Source organism: Meles meles, chromosome 5 (genome assembly GCF_922984935.1).
Source record: "Meles meles chromosome 5, mMelMel3.1 paternal haplotype, whole genome shotgun sequence".
Taxonomy (NCBI): Eukaryota; Metazoa; Chordata; class Mammalia; order Carnivora; family Mustelidae; genus Meles; species Meles meles.
The window spans coordinates 82571933-82595105 of record NC_060070.1 but is presented as its reverse complement, the minus strand read 5'-3'; the positions used below and the strand labels follow the sequence as shown (position 1 = coordinate 82595105).

General features: G+C 37.0%; 1 protein-coding gene across 2 annotated transcripts in view; it reads right to left on the bottom strand.

Moving 5' to 3' along the window:
- Window positions 1-23173, bottom strand: part of MAN1A1 (mannosidase alpha class 1A member 1) — a 169747-nt gene that overhangs the window by 57133 nt on the left and 89441 nt on the right. For both annotated transcript variants that reach the window (XM_046004441.1, XM_046004442.1), the window contains exon 6: window positions 15835-15929. In XM_046004441.1, the coding sequence (XP_045860397.1) occupies window positions 15835-15929 (95 nt within the window). The remainder of the gene's footprint in view (window positions 1-15834; window positions 15930-23173) is intronic.

Here is a 23173-nt window from a genome sequence, read left to right as displayed (position 1 = left end):
GTGAGGGGAAGGGGCCCAGAAAACAAGCTTCTGGAAGAAGGAAAAGGGGGTACCTTCAGGAGTACAAGTGATGGTAATAGATATTCTTTTTTGAGGAAAGAGGAAAGAATGGGATTCAAGTGATTCAGGCACAAATGCAGGACCTAGTAACAGAACACCCAGATGTTTTTATCTAGAGAACACTGAGAAGAATATCTGAACATGTCCAGAAAGTAGGGAGAATGAGATGTTGACGAGTAGGTGCGTGAAAGAAAAAGAGAGAGAGGGACGATGCTTCCAAGAGTCAAGACAAGGTGGGAGAGGGGACAAAAGACCCTCCTCACTCACCGAGAGCCTGGTCAATGTACGAAAAGAAGTATGAGTGACTGGACTATAGAGAAACACTTTTATTCTTCCTGTATCACCAAGACTCTTCTTAGATCCAGTCTCAAATTCTGACCCTGTTATCAAAAGATGGGGAGAAAGCACAGAAGTAGAAGAATCACTAAGATGGCAAGAAGGAAGAAAAATTGGTTCGAGCAAAAAAAAGTTTGAAAGAATTCAGGTTCTTCACTCTAGAAGAGAAGACAAAGGGGAGATTTCCATAATCTTAGCTTTTATATCGAGATAAGAAAGATGCTATGCATACAATTTCCCATTTTTAACTCTTTAGAGAGGAGTGTCTATTTGTTTACATTTCTTTTTATCTTTAAATAGTGGAAGTGAGCTTAACAAAGAGTTCTTGTACATATATCAAACCCTACAGTTATTGGTGAAATTCAGTTCTGGATTCCAATTCTGGAATTCAACCAGACACACTGAAAACTTTTTTAATAACCTGGAAGTGCTTAGTCATCAATATAGTACAAACAGACAAGCACTGTGCTAGCTTATAGTGGCAGGAAAAAACCAAGACATCTCTCCCCATCTTTCCACCAGGTATCAGGAAATTTAAAAGCATAAAACTATTATTATTATTATTTTCAGATAGTTCCAGATGATTTCAAAAGGAAATTCAAATTACAGAATTGGATTTTTATGCCTGTGCCAGACTAGATTCAGTCACATTAAGGAAACTTTAAGAACATACATATATTTGGAACTCCTCTGGAGACTACAGAGAATGGCAGAAGTATAAGGCATTACTATTAGCTTGCCTGGCTGCCTGTAGCTTATACACTCATAATTCCTCTTGCTTCCCATCTCTTCCTCTTTACACTCTTTTCCTTAAGGATAAACATAATAATAAATAAATTTTGCAGCACCGTTTGTTTGAAATGAGACCTAGGTTTTACCGTCTTTAGAAAAACTCAAAAAGTAAATGTATTATCTTTATAATTATCCTATATAGAGCCTACACTAACTCTACAAATCACAGTTTTTGAAACTTCTTTCTTAAATATAAATATGGAACCATTACTCTCCTGGTGATAGGCCTCAGAAACTTGGATTAGCAAATTCTGTAATCTGTAACCCTTTGAATTTAGCAAAAATTTTGGATACTCACACCAAATATGTGGTTCATTTTAAAATATCACTCTTCCACGATAGACTGACATAGGCATTTCAGTGCTACCCAATCAATGTTAAATATTAATGTCTTTAAGCACTTTCTGACCTATTTCGTATTAAAATCAATAACTCACCTTAGAAAAGTTCTTGATCTAATTAACGATCTTCTCAGGCACACTTCCACAGCTGACCCACTTTAAAGTGTAGGAAATTAATACAAATAACGGAGAGTGTGCCACAAGATTATTCAGTCTTACAATATTTAGGGCTGGTTAAAAGGAATTTAGAACTTCCCTTGAAACCAATTTAAAAAATATTCTCAAGAGTAATCTAAATAGGATCAAAGTCCACTTAATACAACAAGACAATATGCCATTATAAACCGCCGAATGATAAGACATTGGTCTGGGCTTCACAAAGGTAAATGACATTTGGATATTTATTGTTTATGGCAGCAGCCTTTGAAGCAGAATGCAAGACTCTTAATTAGAGCGTAGGAAGGAACTATCAAAGCTGCTATTTCTAAATTTTTTATCTGGGAAGGATAAAAAAAGCTTTATCAAATTAAATATTCAGATATTCCCCACTCCCCTCCCTTGAGCTTATGCGAAAGGCTTCATACACGATACCCCCATGATGTTCCGGCAGAAACTACACCATGAGAAGAGGTCAGCAGGGTTCTGCTGTTGTCAATGACTCTTGAGGTATTGTGGAATGAGCTATAGAATGTCATCAATGCAGTTAATTTTAAAATCCAAGACCTTTCACAGTAGAGTAATGATGATATTACAATATTTGTAACGAGATGGACAGTGACCATGAAAATATTTTGCAACAGAGATTTTCTCATTGTCTTGAGGCAAAGTATTTAATCAAGAGTTGACATTTCAGAAAAAAAAAAATGTCCTTATTTGCTGATGTTTTCTGGGACAAGTGGTTGTTGGCAGAATGTTACCTACCAGATAATTTAGAAGAAGGAGCAGGAGGAGGAGGGGAATAGGAAGAGAAAAACATGCTTAATGTATGACTTGAAAAAAAAAGTAACAATTGGACATGGATAAAGAATCTGGATTTGGAAAGAACTCTAAGGAAAGACCATTTAGAAACTGGACATTTATGAAAATATTTATGAAAGCAGTTTACCTTATAACTCATGCTTGTATCAAACTTGAGAATGAAAGTTTCTAATTCTGCTTTAAAAATCTTCTGAAGGAAGAGTTCCAAAGGTTTTTCTATCTTTCTATGAGTTTGTAAGAACAAAGGATGGTATCAGGAAAGACTGACATTTTCTGGCAGAATTATAAGAATATTCTTTGCATAACCAAAGGGTAGGATTTAAAACAAACACCATGTTTAGGATGATCCAAGCAGTATTACACTTCTTTCACCAACACAACTTTGGTATCTTTTCCTCTGGGACAGAGTTAGAACCAAGTTTTGAAATAAGTAATACAGAATAAGACCTGTGAGTACTCATTGTATCACAAGCCTTAAACTGAAATGAAAACAAAATAAAATGAATCACACTTCTCTGACTAAAATGATCAATTAATTTTTTTAAAAGATTATATTTATTTATTTGACACAGTGAGAGAGAGAGAGAGAGAGAACACAAGCAGGGGGAGCAGCAGGCAGAGGGAGAGGGAGAAGCAGGCTCCCTGCTGAGCAGAGAGCCCAAAGCTGGGCTTGATCCCAAGACCTTGGGATCATGACCTGAGCTGAAGGCAGATGTTTAATGGACTGATCCATTGAGGCACCCCCATTATTAATTACTCTTAATAAAATACTTCATTTCCTCTTCTATTTCTTTTTTTATAACTTTTAAAATAAAGTTTTATTTATTTATTTGGCAGACAGAGATCACAAGTAGGGAGAAAGGCAGGCAGAGAGAGACAAGGAAGCAGGCTCCCCGCAGAGCAGAGAGCCTGATGTGGGGCTGGATCCCAGGACCCTGGGATCATGACCTGAGCTGAAGGCAGAGGTTTTAACCCACTGAGCCACCCAGGCGCCCCTCTTCATCTATTTCTTATCCATTTTACAATTTTACTTTTTGAGTGTTTTTAAATGTATATAGGACATATTAATACAGTTGCATAATTTATATATATATTATAATGTATACATAATTTACAAATAAAAGTACATGTTCTAGGGTGAATGCTCAAAAATGTTTTACTGATAAGAGGGCAGAAAAGCATAAAAACTGTGGGCTGATGGTCCTGTTATAAAAGTGCAATGCGAATTCCATCATGCGGCTAGCTACAATAATGCATGTAAGTGGCTTAAAGTGCTGCCTTTCTATAGTGTTAACATGAATTTTTCAAAAACCACAATTTTAATGCCTTGCAATTAATGAAATCACCATAATTTTGGTCCTTATTGCAGTCCTTATTTTAGTTTTTCTAATAATTTAAAAATAACCCTTCTTCAGCTGCGCAGTTAAATTGTGTACTTTACTTCCCTTTGTTGTTTCAGATGACAATGACTATGAGGACTCTATACTGCTTCCCTTGTTCGAGGAAGACTGAGTTATAAACTGAACGAATGGGAGGCTCGTTAGAATTACAGATGCGTGTATGCCTATTATGCACACATGCTTCTCTACATGAAAATCCATCCTTTTGTCCTAAGGTCTGACTTAAACACAGGTGGTAGGGACAGACAGTATGGAGGGCTACCATGATGATTTCAGGATCCTGAAATTCCACAGTGATCCACACTTTTGGATCTAAAAGACCATCAGCTTTTTGAATTCCAGGGTTTGGTCATAAACATTAACCCAGTAAAACTGATACACTTTGTGAATCCCACTTCAACAAATGAGAAAACCAAAGCTTAGAGAAAGAAGATAGGTGATCATGTTGTTTTTTTAATAGAGTTATATTCAATGAAATACAGCATTTTAAACACAGTTTGACATGACAGGAGAAATATTTATATTTGTCACACTATTCTTAATGTAGTGGAAGCAGGACTTCTACTCCTGTTCCTTCTGCTGCCATCTTCTTAAACACAATCAGCAAAGTTATAGAAACTGGCATTGCCGGATATTAAAAAATTATGGCAAATCTCTAATTCATAATTCATTTATTTCCCAAAGTCCATTTGCAGAGTGCTAATGTGGTATAAAAAAAGGCACTATGCTCACAGCTCTTTGGGACCAAGAGTGGGACAGGACATTCTATACTCTCTGAGGAGACAGTGCGCCAAACCCAAGGGTACAGGCATAGAAAAACAGAGATGAGAGAGCCCAAGAATGTGTTCGAATCATTTTGTCCAGGGCATATAGATTTCTTATAAAACATGCTTTAAGGATTCAGCAAGGAGATTAACTGAGCTTTGAAATAGGTCATATTTAAATAGTCATATTTAAAAAGAAAGGAACACAACAAATCCAAAGTGTTTGTATGATGTACTCACATACAACTATTAGAAATGATATCCACCTTAAAATGGTTTATGTAACTTTTATTGTACTTCCAGGGGGTAGAAGAGACATGCTTAAGTTTTGGAAAACGGCTCACTGATAGAACCATTATAGTAATTACACTGAATCTGTTTATTAATTTGTCACAATTAAGTCAATAAGAGCTTTACTAATGCCCTATTACTTGATTAGTTTTGAAAGTGATTATCTTAAGAACTTGACTTAATTGGAAGCCTCTCAATTTACAAGGTACATTAAACTCTCAGTAGCATCTTAAGATTATTCAACATATGCAGGTCAATTACCAGTAATCACTGTTTTGTACAAATGTTCCATAAAAACTATAGCATGACATGACAAAGAGGGAAAGTAAGATCTCATTAATAATGCTAAACCCCAACTGACATTTCCAGGATAAAAGGGCAACATGAGCATTCATACAAAGTCTTCCTAAAACTAGGTCTGTTACCAAAAGTCAACTAAAGAAAAGCTAGCAACGCTCTATCTTACAGATGAAGATAATTTGTCGTGATTGCTAAATCACCAAATTGCATTGCCTGTACTCATGCCCAGCTGCACATTAATTTCCAAATTAGTAAATTACAATTAATTCTTACTGCTCCATCACTTTTCTTTTTCTAGTTAATAAAAGAGACTGCAATCAATTATCGTTCAACCCATTTTTTAGAACACATCAACTACGACTATTACTGCATAAGCAGGAAATATGGAGTAGTTAATGTACCTGCTGAGATTGTAAAGCCTTTAAAAACTATTGGCTGTAGTATAAATACTTTATATTGACCTTCCAATTCCCAAAGATTCAATGTAGTTACTTGAATATTTATAATGATTAACAATAATAAGGGCTGAGAAAGTCCTTTGATACCTAGGCTGATTTCCAAACACCTAATCAAACGATTTCATAAACTTTTAAATGAAACTTTATTAATCAGATATTTGAAAGGTTTGCCCCACACTAAAAACATGAGCCTTGTCTTGAGATTAATCACAGGAAAAATTGATTGCTGCCTTCATTAAAAACCCAGGATAGCAAGCTCCTTGAAAAGATTATTCCACTGCTGACCTGTAAAGGCATTGTATGAATTATGTGTTCTGACTTGTTCCTAATTTAAGTCCTGTACACAGAACACATTTCAAATTGCCAAGTCTGATTTGCCACCGATTGTGTGAATACAGTGAACAAAGCTGAATCTGTAAAATACTAGTTCTACGCCTTTGAAAAACTTAAGATGAAAGCCACTTTGGGTTTGTTGCATTCAAATAACTATAATTGTACTTAAAATTGTCCTGGTGAGTTAACTGTTTAACCAGTGGGGATGCCGGGATGTTGGGGGGGGTGGGGGAAGCAGTGGTCAAATTTAACAATTCAGTCCGAGGGTTTTGTACCAAGGATTTATCTGCTGAAAACTCAAGAGTGAGGAAGGCCTCTTAACAGACTTCCCACATACTGCAAATCATTTTTTAAAGGGATTTAAGCAGTCCTCTTGGGATAGATTGTCTCTCAACTGCCTACACATAGCCTTTGATAAATTTCTGCACTTTAATTACTCGTATGCTGTAATTCAGCCTTAAATGTAGGTACTTAAGGAAATACGGAAAGAACATTTTTCAGCATCGAATCCACGGTTGAATAGAACACAGCCACTTTACTGTACTCACATGTCAATTTTCTGCCATCGCCCTACCGGAAGCACAGCCAAGTGGTCTGTGGCCGGTGGGAATTCATGAAGCAAGAGGCTGGTGTGGTGTGGAGAAGTCATGAGGACTGTGCAAGCCTGTGTTCAAAGACAGATGTGGTCTGCTCCTTCCTCCAGGGAATAAAAGACACTGAAAACCTCATTTACCTGGGTATTAACTTCGATTATGGCCAGAGCAGTGAGAAGAAATGGAACAGTTTAGGCATCATTAGGTTTTTCTAATTCTTACTGCCTCACAATGCATGACTAAGAAGCAGCAAAGCATCCTTTGTTCAGAAGTGCTTGTCCCTTAAGTCTTAATAAAGGAGGATATACACAAAGGACATTTAAATTAAGTGCTGCTATCTTTATTGTCCACTTGGAATACGTAAAGACCTTCAGTTTGGTCAAGCTGCTGAGTGCTTGGCACAGATGTAGTGATCTGAAGCTTGGTAAGAGAATTAAATGATCCAGAAGAAGCCTCGGTTCCCTCCTCCTCTTCTGATGGGAGGATGGTCAGAGCCTCTTTTCTCTTGGTCTTGCATGCCCTCAGGTACAGAGCCAGGTCACCAGTGGCTTAAACTAAGGTTGCTTTGCCTGAGTCACAGGAATAGCTCTCCTTTCTAAGTTACCCTGAAATCCTTAATTAAAACGCCTTTTTTGGGGGCGCCTGGGTGGCTCAGTGGTTTAAGCCTCTGCCTTCGGCTCAGGTCATGATCTCAGGGTCCTGGGATCGAGCCCCACATCAGGCTCTCTGCTCAGTGAGGAGCCTGTTTCTCCCTCTCTCTCTGCCTGCCTCTCTGCCTACTTGTGACCTCTCTCTCAGTCAAATAAATAAATAAAATATTAAAAAAACAACAACACCTTTTTTTTCTCCCCCTATGTGAAAATGGACCAACATTTGCTTTCTAGTCTTACTGGATTAAACAAAATAATAGTGCAAGGTAATAAAAGAATGGGTAAACTCTTTGGGGATAATTAATGTCTGGAATTAGCTGCTTTTCAGAAGAAGCAACAAACTACGTAGAGTTAAGTGAAAATGTTGGGTAACTATTAACAAAAGTAAATTAGTCATAGAAACAGAAACCCCCGCACTCCTTACCACCTACTCTCTCCCCCCAAGGATGTTTGGACTTGGGGACCTCACTGATCAGCTCTGAGATTTAACAGTCTAAATGGTTCTGATGGCTCATTTCTTATATTACAATGGTTCTCAAAGTGTGGTCCTTGGACCAGGAGCATCAGCTTCTGCATCAGCTGGGATCCGTGAGAAAGGCAAATTATTGAGCCTTACCAAGAACCTGTCCAGTCAGAAACTCTGGAAGGAGCCCAACAATATGTGTTTTTAACAAACCCTCCAAGCAAATTTTTACATACTCTAAAGTTTGAGAACTACTGTTCTATTAAAGCTGGATATTTTCACACCAGTTTTCTAATATTTCTATATCTCAATGTTAAATTGACCATCAATGGACAGGGAAATGTTTTCAAAGGAAATTGAGAAGATAAACGAAGCCGGAATCCTCAGGATATACAAACTAGACTTAAAGCAGAGATTCTCAACCCCAGCTGAATAATGGAATGGCTGAGGAGCTTTGAAATATGCCAGGACCTTTTCCAAGCCAAATGAAACAGACTGGGGGAGAGGGAGGCAGCAATAATATATACTTCTAAATGCCCTAGTTATTCTCAAGCCCTGGAAAAATTGAGACACTGGCAGAAAGTAACCACAGCAGTTGGACTCTCAATAGAAGTTGGGCAGTCTAAGAATTAGGAAAGAGGGCGATGTGGATGTTCACAGCAAAAATATACACATACTTTCACAGATAAGGTTTGTGCCATATTTTTTTTAAGATTTTATTTATTTACTTGACAGACAGAGATCACAAGTAGGCAGAGAGGCAGGCAGAGAGAGAAGGAAGCAGGCTCCCTGCTGAGCAGAGAGCCCAATTCCGGGCTTGAGCCCAGGACCCTGGGATGATGACCTGAGCTGAAGGCAGAGGCTTTAACCCACTGAGCCACCCAGGCACCCAGCGTTTGTGCCACATTAACTGAACACTAGCTAATGTGTGGGACTTGGGAAAAGAACATTGCATTTTATTGCCTCACTCTCCTCTTAAATCTTATGGGTGGAGCAGCTGTTATTTCTAGAGGAGATAATTCACCAATAAATATAATTTTAGATAGAAAACTGAGTTTTGACCCTATAGGCTAATTGCTATATCTAAATTAAGATTTAGATATAGATATACCTATATCTAAATTTATATTATTCCTAATGATCTAAAAAATAAGAACTGTTTGAGTATGGATCCACCAGAATCCTACATGTACTACATTGAGACATTCTCTCCACACTTCCAGCTAGTTCTACCAATACCATTTCTCTTCCTGACCTGGAAAATGGGACTTGAAAATGGGTTAGAAGCATTGAATGGCTTAAAAACTTCCATAAAGAGGCATCACAAGCCAAATTAGTTTTTTTTTTTTTTTAAAGATTTTACTCATTTATTTGACAGACAGAGATCACAAGTAGGCAGAGAGGCAAGCAGAGAGAGAGAGAGAGGAGGAAGCAGGCTCCCCGCGGAGCAGAGAGCCTGATGCGGGGCTCGATCCGAGGACTCTGGGATCATGACCTGAGCTGAAGGCAGAGGCTTTAACCCACTGAGCCACCCAGGCGCCCCCCAAATTAGTTTTAACTACGTATTATTTTATCCTATGTGTGCATATGCCTATATACACATACACACCCCCACATAATTTTATAATGAAAATTGAGAACAAGACTATACATTAACAGTAATTCCAATTTATGTTTATTTCATATCACTTTAAAATGATAAATCTCCTCTTATAATTAATTCATTAGATTTCCACAAAACCTTTTGAGGTCGCCCAGGATAAGTAGGATTACGGCTATTATTTTAAGTTTAATTTATGAGAAGACAAACTCAGTTTAATGAATTATCCAAGACCAAGAGCTATATTGACAATGTTAATAAATAGCAGTTTTAACTACGGTACCAATATTCTAATGTCTGATAATAACTTTGTATATGTTAGTATTAAAACTTTAAAATATGGTTATTACTATTTCCAGAAAAGTAAAATTATCCAAAAGAATTAAAGTAGATAAAAGAGGGAAACCCAATTTAATAAAGTATTCAATCAGAAAAAATAAAAACATAGACTAGGTTAGCTTAAGTTGCTAGGAGAGACTGGAAATTCTTTCTTTCCTAAAATTGATTGGACTTCTCTTTGAATTCTTTTTTTTTTTTTTAAAGATTTTATTTATTTATTTGACAGACAGAGAGAGAGAGAAAGAGAGAGATCACAAGGCAGGTAGAGCAGAAGGCAGAGAGAGAGGGGGAAGCAGACTCTCTGCTGAGCAGGGAGCCCTATGTGGGGCTTGATTCCAGGACCCTGAGATCAAGAACCGAGCCAAAGGCAGAGGCTTAACCCACTGAGCCACCCAGGTGCCCCTTCTCTTTGAATTCTTAATAGGTCCATAAAACATATAAATAAAAGACAGTATAAGACACAGCGCTGATTTTACATTCAGGCTGTATCACTTCTGCACAACCTTTTTAAACATAACTAAGTGCTATTTGTTTCAGAATATTAGCAAATCATTAAATGAGTTTGATGGGCTCATGCTAAAAAATGTGTTCCTGGATTTTTAAAATATAATTCTTATGATGTTAAAGTATGAAATTATATTCTGCTTTATCTTAAGATTTAATAAATTTAACAATGTGGACATCTATATTTCAACTACCAAATAAAACAGAGATATATGGAAAATATTTTAAAAGATATCTAGCCTAATTAGACTGTCTTTAATAATTTGTGTCTATGAAAACCAACCATAATTAATATTTAAGCATTTTATACTACCAACATAACATGCAATAAAGGGGCTACTGCTTTTTGTTACAATATACATAGTACATGCTTCACACAGGATAATCTTTCACTATTAGAAAACATTAAGCAATGTACTATTCTTAATTAAGGTCCCATTTCAGTCAAAGTAAAGCAATTTGCAACTTAATTATAATAATAATACAAATTGCAATGTAACTAATGATATAGTATGCATTTGTGTTGGTAATTAGAGTAGTCAGTAAATAAGACTTTACAAAACAGGGAATAAAAACAGGTGAGGGAGTTGTGCTTATTCAACACCTTGCTGACTAATAAGAGCTGGAGTGGAGATCAGTCACTTCCAGCACATTCCTTGATGTGTGCCACAAAAGTACACTGTAGACAGTTCCACTAACCTAATATAACCACCAGGCAAGTGCTATGTCAGTTTAGAAAAATCCACAAAGAGAAACAAGTGATAAAATAGTATATAGCTAAAACTAACTCATTTATCAAGAAAGACAGAATAATTATTAGGAATGCCCAGACTGTATGCCCTGTGATAGAAATGAATAATGGGAACATTAACTATATTATTTTAAATTAAGAATACACTGGAGAAAACCCCAAATCTAATAAGTTTACTCTACCTCGGCTTGAATTACACCCAGGAATATGGAAATAGTGAAATGCTTGATTTTATAAACCACACAGGTGATATTTCTACTGTACAGTGAAACAAAAGAATGCAGAGGGGGCCTCCTGTTCACAGTAATAATAAGATCAGACATCAAATTTTGACATTTCCACATTAGAGAAATTGAGTTCTACCAAAAATCTAATGTATTAAAAAGGCAATGTTTTCCTTTTAGCAGAGGTATGCTATAACTTATGCATCTTCATTCTACTATCCTATCCTATTCTACTATACTAGCCAGTATGTTAGTTGAATCCGGTTCCATGTATAACACTAGGTATCTGTTCAAATTATCACTTGTTATTAAGTCACAATTCTGATTAATTTATAATACAACAGCTCTCAAATTAAGATTACAGATGGAGTGAAAGAGATGATTTTATGTATGTGTGTGTGTGTGTGTGTGTGTGTATATATATATATATATATATATTTTTTTTTTTTTTTTTTTTTTTTTTTTCCCTGAACAGATTTTGGGACAGAATTCCTAATGTAGCATATGAGTAAATTATTTAGATTTTCTGCGATTCTCAGTTTGTACAAATGCTGAAATCCAATTTGGCTTATTGGTGTTTTGGCTCCAAATGCATCAACCCCTCCAATTTAAACTACTGCTTGCTTTAAATTCAACTGGGTGAGTACTTATTATCTCTCCTTGGCACAGACCATCTTACATTTGTCAATTACATGAGTGAGTGTATAATATAGTAACATATAAAATATACATTCTGCTTTACCAACCAGGATGTGAATACCCTGAGGGAAAGACTATGTCTGTTATCTTTTTAAATAAAGTGAAGAGAAACAGAACATCTTCAGGACCTAGCATGGAAACTTCATCACAGCAGGGACTAAAATAAATGTTTATATCTTACAAAGAAAAGGTAAAGAAACCAATTATCTTCAGGCAATAATATGAATCCTAGGCAGATGTAAATAGATAACCATAAAGTTCACATTTTTTGCTTACATAGAGGTATTGGCAAAGAGCAGCATCTAGGGTACCTGGATGGCTCAGTGGGTTAAAGCCTCTGCCTTCGACTCAGGTCATGATCGGTCCTGGGATAGAGCCCTGCATCGGGCTTTCTGCTCAGGAGGGAGCCTGCTTTCTCCTCTCTCTCTGTCTGCTTCTCTGCCTACTTGTGATCTCCGTCTCCCAAATAAATAAAAAATCTTAAAAAAAAAAGAAAAAGAGCAGCATCCATATTTTCAAAATTGAGAGAGAAGATTACTGTGCTATTACAGACAGCATATTCTATATTTCTGCCATTATAATTATTGTCAAAATTTTCAAAGCCAGTCAACAGTGAGTACATTGCTCTTCTAAAAAGCATCCTCAAGCACTTTTTTCTTATGGGCATCATTCCACAGACACTCCCTCATTCTGAGAAGATAATTAAGAAAATATGTTTTGCCAGACATATTTTTTCTTCTTTCTTCTGAAAATTCTACTGGTGACAGTCTCAAAAAACTAGAAAAGAAATTCCATGCCAGCTGCCCCTTATCCTCTGGCCCATACTATAAAAATACAGATATTCAGAGGAAACAGCATGTATGTACATGTCGACAGGAACAGCACATTCTGAAATGCAGTTTACTGCAGATAAATATGAAACTCTGTCTTCCTCTCCTGGGGGTGATTCTTTAAGATGATAAATAAATCTCACTGCTGGAGGGAGAATGGATTCAGTGAGAACCCTCATTTGGGCAAAGGGATATTAAGGAATTCCAGTGGATTGATAGTACTGTTAATCTTGCCATGGCTTATTCTCTGAATTTGGGTAGGTCACTGCTATTTAGCAAATGGGACTGAGAATGGATAAAATATATAATAAAAAAATTCATACAGAATGCCAGGAAGAAATTAAAAGTGTTCCCATCAGCTGTCAAAGGGTCACCTAATTTCCTCGTTTGACATGAAAACATTAGAGAGTACACGTAATGTACAATGGTACATTAGTTTTTAGGTTTTTTTTTTTTGGTTTTTGGTTTTTTTTTGTTTTTTTAAAGATTTTATTTATTTATTTGACACAGAGAGAGAGAGAGATATCACAAGTAGGCAGAGAGGCAGGCAGAGAGATAGGGGGAAGCAGGCTCCCTGCTGAGCAGAGAGCCTGATGCGGGCTCGATCCCAGATTGTGACCTGAGCTAAAGGCAGAGGCTTAATCCACTGAGCCACCCAGGCGCCCCTAGTTTTTAGTTTTTAATCATATACAATTGTCCTATAATCCTTAAAATTAGAAAATTCTAATGTAAAATACTGTAAATTCAAAATAAGGTTTTTATTAAAAAAACCATAATGCCCTAGTCAATGAATTTTCAAGAGGTATAGATACAAAAGTTAACAGACAATTTAGTATTTAATAGTTTTGAGAAGTAGTCCTTTATGTACTGAAATACAGCTCCACTGTAGAGTAAGGATAGATTTAAGGGAAAATAGTCTTGGCTGTTAGAAATAAACACTAAGTAAAATTAAATAGGCTTTAGAATAATCTAATTTCTTATGCTTATTTTAAGGGAGGCTAGAACAGAACGATAGCAGCACCTTATAATAATTGGCTGAGCTGCAAGGATGTCGGTGCATACCTCTCTCTGCTAGTTTTAGTAGGGCCTTATTTAGTTTCATTACCTCCCAGGAGTTAATATGAACTAACCAGCTCTCTTAGAGTAGAAGTTTGGAGTGATCATCCAGTCCAGTAGTTTAAACTCAGGGTTCTCAGGTTCCAGGTGGTCTCTGACGGTAGTCAGCTCTTGGAAATTGTGTAAAAATATGCATACTCAGGAATGTGCATTTTATGAGGAGAGGGCCATGTTTCAATAGAATTTCAAAGTGGCCTATAAACCTGTAAAGGTTCACAAAACAACTACTAAAGTAGCATAATTGCACTTTACAAATATTCCTGCGGGTAGAAATGATTGCTCTCAAAACACCCAAGAACGGCAAAATACTGAGCCCCAGGTCTCCTGATAACCACCTAGCTCAGTGTATTATTGTGCCCATATCATGCTTCTCAGAGGACAAGTAGGGGAAAAAATAGTGTTAAATGTGCACAGTGTTTTTGTAAGCAGGTCTCATTTCAGGTAGCAGAGAAATTTCTAGGTCAGAACACTGTCTATAAATACAATACAAATTCCAAAGATATGGATGGTATTATAGGTAATCTACATGAACCAAATAAAAAACTCCTGGGCCTCCAAACAAACACCATACTGCCTCCAGGCCTAGCAGAGACCCGCTCCCGCTTTAAGTCCCTGCAGTGTATGCTCCGACCTTCAGGGTGACAGAGAAAACCACAGGACCCCTAAAGGGAAAAATGGATCCCGAGATAGCACATCATATAATAAAGAACTACCTCAAGTTCACATTGGCCTAGTTGTGTGCTCTCTCCCTGCCTCACTGCTCAAAGACACCCCTGTCCTGAACGCAAACACACACACACACACACACACAAAAAACAGGGTGATTTCAAGGTATAGATATATAAATCCACAAATGGAAACAAAGCAAGACATTTAACTGATTTATTAACCAAATAAGTAATTTCATGATTGTTTAAGATGAATTTTAGGAAAGAAAGTCACTAAAATAAATAATTAAAAATAAATGGACGTTAATCCTGCCAAACTACCCTGTACATCTTGGCATTTCTAAACCAAGAAAGATGTTAACTTGTGCCTATGTATCAATGTGTGTATAAATGTCTAAGTACATATTCTATCTCTACCACTCTCATACAGTATGATGTCAGGCAAATTACTTAATTTCCCTTCAACACAAGTTCCTTATTAGTTTCCATTAGTAAAATGGAGATAATGGCCTTCTTGGGTCATTGTGAGATTGAATGTGGTAATACATGCACAGAGCCTAGAACAAAGCTTCATATTTTATGACGATAAAACCGTCATATCATCATCAGCATCAGCAGCAGCACCACCACCACCACCACCACAAGGAGGTACATAAGCAATTAATTACTTACGGGAAAGATGGAGTTAAAAAGGAAGCTTAAGATAAAATGGTTTATTGATGAAATGTTCAAGGTATCATGAAAATTCAAACTACTCCCTGGGAAAATACCAGAAATTCTGTTTAGCCTAGGTTTACTTGGAGCAAAATTCCCATGGACTTGGCATAACAGGATTCTCCACTCAGATGGCCTGAGAAGGTGTGGTTGATCTGGGTCAGCAGGGCAGTTCCCTTCCTTCCTTTACAACTGTGGGCGGGGCAGCCCAGGTGCTCCCTGTGTCTCTCACACCAGCTCCTTACCTGGGAGATCTGATTAGTCCAAGGTTCTAGCTCTGCAATACTCTGTCAGCAGCTTAACTGAAGTAAGTGCTCTTAGGAACTGGATTCTTTGGAAGTGAAATGCTTTGATGACAATTTTAAAGATAATGGGTCTACAGAGAAACAAAATGTAGCATCACCACGAAATAGAAAACCTCAAATCATGTTTGGCTTGGATGACCCTGTTGGGGTCATGCTATCCTATGACAGGGACCCCTCTAAGGCGAAGGAACACTGGAAAAGGACAGATGCCAAGACTGCCAATGGTATCCGTCACTGACATCATGCAAGAAATCATCCATCCAGTTAAAGCACAGTACTGCATATTCCAACTTCAAAAATATGTTGTTAAAATGAAGAGTTTTACCTTTTTATATTCAGCAATGCCCAAGGTATTCCAGAAGGAGTATGAAATGCAGGTAGCAATTTTACCCCAAGTTCCACTGCTTTCTTTCGAAATATCTGAAAATTTAAACAGTTACGTAAGTTCCTGCTGTAAGCAAAACAGAAAGTGTTATACTACCGCCTCACATTTAGCACTTTCTGACTTTAAAATTTTCTTCATATGAAAAGATAAAAGTGTCTCAAATTAACAGAATTACCTAGCAAAGCAAGAATGGCCTAGGGGCCCTCATGCTGTGGGGAATTCATTACCAATCTTGGTTGCACAATTAGAATCATGTTGGGAGATCTGAATAATGCTGATGTCTGGGTTGCACTCCTGAGATTCTAAATTCTACGGGTTGGAGCTTCCTGATTAGAATTTTTTCAAGCACCACAGGTGATGTCAGGTGATTCCAAAATGCAAGCCAGGGGAGAACCAATGCTGTTAGGGGTAAATCCTGAACAGAAAATCGAAAGAACTGGTCCTCTTCCAGCTTTACTTTTACTAGGACCCAGAGAAAGAAGTTTTAAAAAGATGATTTATTACAAGTAACCTTTATATCCCCTCAGCTCTTTGCAGTTTAACTTCCTCTGATGTTAAGTGTAGGTGAAATGGAAGATATAAAGTTAAATTAGGTACAAATTATGCCCAGAATGTATAAGGAAGATAATATATGCACATAAATATCTAGAATGTAGATAAAACGAGGACTGGCAATAACATCATCTGGGAGTTCTGTGAGCTTGGTAAGGCGGCACGGTGGAGAGAACATTTGGATGAGGACTCTGTGCGGCATGTCAGGGGCCAGTGATACTAGAGATTGGAGTGGGAAGTGGAGGAGGCACCCCTGGAGGCATCACTGTAAACACAGACACAGGCAAGAGGGGGCATGTAGGCAAAATGGAATAGGTCAGCTTGCCTGGCCAAAAAGGAGAGGAATACTTGTAACCAAGTTGGACATATACAGCATGGGCCCGAATCATGGAAGGTCATACATATAAAGCTAAGAATTTTACTCTGTTATAAATGGGAAAAGACTGAAAGTTTTTAAGCAGCCAGTTCACTTGAGCAGATTGTGCTTCGGCAAGAGTAATTGGATGGCATCCATTCACAGTCCCATTGAAGGAAGACCTGGTATAGCTTTCCCTGTGACAGCTGAGACAGCAAGCAGGTGCCTTACCCCTTCTCCTGTAGGACTGAGCATGGTGTGCTAGGAACTCAACTATTTCCACTTGCCTCCTCCTTAAACAAGAGTTGTGAGAAAGGCTGGGGAAACCCTGAAAAGCATGGAAAATGGAAACAAAGTTCTCTCCCAGTCAGTGGGAAAGCATTCTTTAAATCCACTGTCAAAGAAGTCTTGTGTTGTTTCTCTAGAGGAAAGGGTTCCAGTCCATAACTCTTGCTCTAAGTCCTGAGCCTCCCCACAGACAAATCCGGGCACTTGGACTTCCAGACTGAACACACTCCAGTAATGCCAATGTTGACACTATTTCAGAAAACTTACTCTTTTGCATTCTCTCATCTATTAATGAAAATTAAGAAAGTAATGAATTTTCATGTAAAGTTTTGGTTGATAATTTAAATAAACTAACATTCCTGGCATACAAACAAGGACACAGACATTTATAGCATAGAGAAAGCACTAGAAAACAGAGGTACCATTTTTTTCCCCCATTCTCTTTAAACTGGACAGTTTTCCCATTTCAACAACTTACAGTATATGTAAGGAGAGGAGAAGAAAAAATAGACCAAAAGATATATTCTTCTCTTTGTCTCCCTTACCCTAGAGAATTCCAAGTTCTCTTCTACTGAAAGTGACTATCCAATCACAGCCCAGCCATCTGTTGACTTCCTAGTTTCTACTTTTTAAACTGTTAATTAATTAACTCCTTTTCAAGAAACTTACATAAGATGGAAGTCAAACGAAGCAATTAAAATACCATCGTGGATATTATAACCATATGGCGTGGGAGGTTAAGGATGCAGGCTTTGAAAAACACAATGCCTGTGTATGAATCTCAGTTCCAACTTTTTCAAATTGGGTAATCTTGGACAAATTGCTTACTCTCTGTGCTAAGCTTCCTCATCTATAAAGTGGGGATAGCAATAGCATTTGCTATATTAAAGGTTGTGGAGGGGAATGTGTTTTTATATCAAAAGACTTTAGGACATGTAGTCACTGCATTAAAAGTTTAGTTGTATCATTGTGGGGATAATGACAGCCCTATTTCCCTAAGAACTTTTCCTATTTACTGCCTGAAATTCTTGTCTTGGTTTTCATCCCAGTGCTGTTTTGGTACCTTCTACTCAGGGATGTGTGTGTGTGTGTGTGTGTGTGTGTGTGTGTGTGTGTACTGTGACCCTATTACATACTCTTATCATAAGGATTCATTATCAAGAGCTAAGTCCTCAGTTCTCATCACCTATATGCATTTCTTAATTCAACTTTCCATGTTAGCTCTAGTTCTGTACTTCTACATGTGTGCTCACATCACAATTTGGGTATCTTCTTGTCATCTGAAACGTAACATGTCCAAGATGAAATAATCACTTACTATTCCAGGCAAACTTGCCCAGTTCCATCACTGACAGTGTTTGGTCAGTCTCTGGGGCTTAGAGAGCAAGCATTTTGACTACTGATTTATCACTCTTTAGTCATCAAGCGTCAATGTACATTTTCCCCAAAAGTCTCATATACAGCTCATTCCCTTTCCAGGATATGAACACAGTCTTCATTTTCATCACTGGGTACAAAGAGATAGCATTAAAAAAAAAAAAAAAAAAAAAAAGAAGGTCCTCTTCCTACCTAGTCTCCCATTCTCCAGGATTTTCCCTACTGTCTCTATCCATCTGTATCTATATTACTAAATTAATTCTTTTACTATACAATTCTCTTGTTCAAGAAACATAATGATTCCCTCTTGTCTAAAACATCAGGTTAAAACTGATATAATGACTCTTCAATGACTTCTACGAATCAGACCAATCTAGTATCTTCCATTCTCAAAAGACTGATTCTGGCTCCAGCTCCAGCCATCATGGTCTCAAGCACTCATTCAAGTTCAGTCCACTTTAGTTATCTTTAAAAAAAAAATTTTTTTTCTTCCCAGCTTTCTTGAGATATAATTGACATGTAACATTGTGTACAATACAATGATCTGGTTCATGTATGTACTGTGAACTGATTACAACAATAAGCTTAGTTCACATCTCTTTTTTCGTACTTTTTTTTTTTTTTTTGGCAGTGCCACCTTAGTACACTTACATAGTTCTCTCACCCTGAAACACCCTTTACTGCCACTGCTGGTCAAGCCAAATTCACCCATTCTTTAAGGCTCAGGCCAAGTCCCAACTCCAAAGATGCAAAGAGATCTTTGCCTTCTGTGAATTCCTTCCCTGACAACAGGCATCACACAAGGCAGCATTTGATTACAGGAAGCAAGATATGGGTCTCTGCATGCTTCCTTGTGTGACTCTCTTGTCACACAAGAGAAAATTACCCAAGTTATTTTCTTTTCTTTCTAAAATAGAGAAGAAGACTTCCATTTCTCCTTCGTTGCTTACACGTATCCTAATATCCAGATTAGGCTTTTTTGTTTTTTTTTTGCAGATTAGGCCATTTTGTATTTAAATTTATTGCTATCATCACAGTATTCCTATGAGTAGTGTATGGGAGGATATTTATATTCTCAGTTGACCCTTCTATCTTGAGGTTCCCTAGTCTGCCTTTGCTGGTTCCCTAGTTCTCTGTATGCCTCGTTCATTCTTAGCTTCAGGAATCTGCTTCCATGTCCCCTTTTATGAGAGGTCTTTTTTAACAACCCCATGTAAAGTTAGCCATCTCATTTATGTTCATCATGTCATCTTGTTAATTTCTGCTCCACTATTTATCACATCCCAAATTAACTAATTGTTTATTTTTGACAATCCCACTAGTTGTAAGTTTCACACGGGCATGGACTGTCTTCTTTGTTGTTGTATATGTCTATCTAGTATCCAGGAAAGTAGCTGGTACTCATTAAATGTTCATTTAATAAGTGAATGAATCAATCCAATATTAATAAATACACTTGAGGCACTGTAATGAGAAACCACTGAATATTCAAGTGCTTGCAAAGTACTCCATCCTATTCTATTAGTTTATATGGTTGGCAAATAATTAACTATGTCAAACAATTACAAAATAGTTTAGGGTGAAACCATTAATTAACATGTTGATGCTTTAAATGAAATCATATGTGAGCCTGAGTCAATCCTGATTCTTAATGTTTGATTTGTTATCTCCTCCTGAGATATGAAGAGAGGTTACTCAGAAGAGGAATCCAGATTCTCAAAGAGAACATCTTTCTACCTAAAATGGTGAGTATGTAGTAAAATTCCAAACTAGCTTGTTTAATTAATACTATTAAAAGAATGAAGGAGAAATGTCACCAATCATTCTACAGAACAGTTAATCCTGGACATCCTGGACAATGTGCTGGAAGGCAAATGATCACAAAAAGCGTACTTAGATGGCTCTTTGGTGCAAACTGGCGAGCTGGCGGTAGCACTGGACCTGGGTAGCACTTGGATGCTAGCACGGCTCTGCTTTGGTTTCACTGTGGGGCCTGGTTTCACCTAACTTTTCTGGTTCTTGGGTTCCCCAACAAAATGGGAGATGGGGGCTGGTAATTTCTATTTTTGATTTATAGAAAAACTAGTATTCAGAAGTCACAGAGCTAGTACTAAAATGAGACTGGCAAAAACCCCAAACTATTATCATTTTTATAAAGATAGGAAGTGTTAATTTGCCACCAAATTCTTAGTCAGTCTTGGTTTCCAGGGTTTACTGATACTTGTATTTGGTGGGGAGGACTTTACAAAGAGAACAAGAAGAAAAATGACAGTTAACAAAATGCAATCCATGCTGAAATAGAAGATATTTTCTATCTTATCTTATATAGAAATAGAAGATATCTTCTATCTTATGATCATTAAAATTAATTTATGATCATAAAATTAGTTTTTTTTGTGCAACTTGCACCCATCAATTTGAGATGGGCAGACATCTTAGGACCCAAAAGGAATCTTCAAAAAGATCCTGCATCATAGAGATTCTATCTATAGCAAAAAATCAAAAAAACTAATATAAACTGCTGAAAAAAGTGTGGAAAAATATGATGACATAGTTTCTAACATAATCCTTCAAGCATGAAGCTAACTAACAGGTTTACATTAAAAACAAACAAACAAACAAACAACTTTTATGGTCTCAAGTTAAGAATTTCAAAATAACTGCACCAAACTACATCTTTTCATTACATTTAAGGAACATCATCAGTCTTATTGTTGTTTTTGATCAATGTTTTAAAAACTTCGGATTTTAGAACCTATCAGATAAAAACATTTCTCTTTTTACTTTACCCTCACAGATAGGATTAGACAAGGCTGTAAACAAGATGTATGGCTTTTAAAATTTTTTTTTTCTTGCCTTTCTAGTTTGCAGATCCCTGAAGAACTGTACAGGAATATTTATATGCCAGAGCAAAGAGTAAGGAAAGAGGAAAGGAATAAGAACAGACGGCTCTGGCTCTGGAAAGAACCCGTTTCAGTTCAGACATGCTTAAATCTGAAGCGCACAATCAGTATCAAAGTCTTTCTTCAAATGCTTATGCTGAAAACTTCACTGTGAAAAGATCAAACACTAATTCCCCATTAGTATAAGCAGCGTTTACCTATTACTCATTCTCACTACATAAAGCTTTCAGCACAAGATGCCACAGATATGATAAATATCTTTGGCTGAAAATAACTGAAATAACCTATATATTGTTAGCTGAGTTGATTAACACACATTTTATGGGCCAGATTTAATCATTCAACCAATAAGTACTTATTGAGCTACTCTGGCTTTTTAATTTAGAGCTGAACTGCTAAAGATTTAAATGTTCGAATAAGGATATATTAAAATAGTTAATCCAGGAGAAATTTAGAGGTGGCAGGGAAATCTGGGGTCATCTAGTTCCATAATCTTGGTATATAGTTGAAGCTGAGGTTCACAGAGGCCCTATTCCCCTGAGTAAGTGCTCTGATGTGGGATAGTTCCATACTAGCTGTAGCCAAAGGAATGGCATCTTCATGCCATCCCACATGTAGGTAATTCTTTTGATCCAGAGAGACTCTCCCCTGTAAGTCTCTTGTACGTACGTCTGCACACAACTTTCACTGCCTTTTTCTAATCTTTGCATTCTCTCTGCAATTAATTAAAACCCAAAGTGCGGTTTTTCTAAAAAATATGAATTATCTGTTGTATTTGTCAAATTGCATTACGAACTTCATTTTTTGAATTTATAAATTAGATGAATACTTTTGTCAGTTATTTTGTTTTTCTTCTTTATGATTCAGTGTAGTTCAGTTTTTAGTCTTTAGGCAATTATATGAAAAGAATGTTCTTCATTTTCCTGAAAAATTAAAGCATTGATCTCCCCAACTGGATTATTCAAAATACAAAGGATATGCATGCCCACCTGTCAGTAACCATGAGTTACAATGAGAAAGAATCAATGCTACCTACCTCAGACTGGATTTTCTAAGGTATGAGAGCACATAGTTAGTAAGTGAAATGAAAACAAAAACAAAAACAAAAACAAAAACAGAACAAAACAAAACAAAACCTGGTAAGTATAATTTTAAAATCTGGATATAGAATGCCCTACTGAATAGGCATTTTTGACCTAGCTAGCTTTTTAAAAATATTTATCTCATGAGAAAATTAACAGTGAGTTTTTTTTTTAAAGTTTGCTTTTATAATGTCCCCTAGTCAAAATGAATAAATGTTGATAAATGAATTAATAAAATTGCATCTTGGTACTGATTTTTTCCTGAGGGCTCCAATTTCATTCCCAAGCTCCCGAATAGGGAAGATATTATAAAGTTAAGAGAGCAAGATGAAAAATGGGGAGAAATCCTAAGGAGAATTTTAGGCTGTAGGAAAACACTGTCGCTTACTCCTGAAACTGGTCCTACGTTTTCCTAGAGCATAAGCCAGAGTCAAAGCGGCCTGGTAACAAGCATGTTGCACAGGAAATCAGGAGACCTAGGAGACCTAGGTTTTAGTTCAGGGTGTGCCACTTTTCGATTCTGTCACAGTGAAGATGGGTCATTTCACTTCTCCAATTTTCTGTTATGTACAATGTGGGCAGTAGACAAGATACCTTCTGAGGTACTTTTCTGCTCCACAGGATCTGGATCTAAGACATAAGAAGCACTTACTACATATTTCCCAATGTGAAAAAGGCTATAAGAGAGACACACAAGAAAAAAAAAAGTATCCTTCATATCA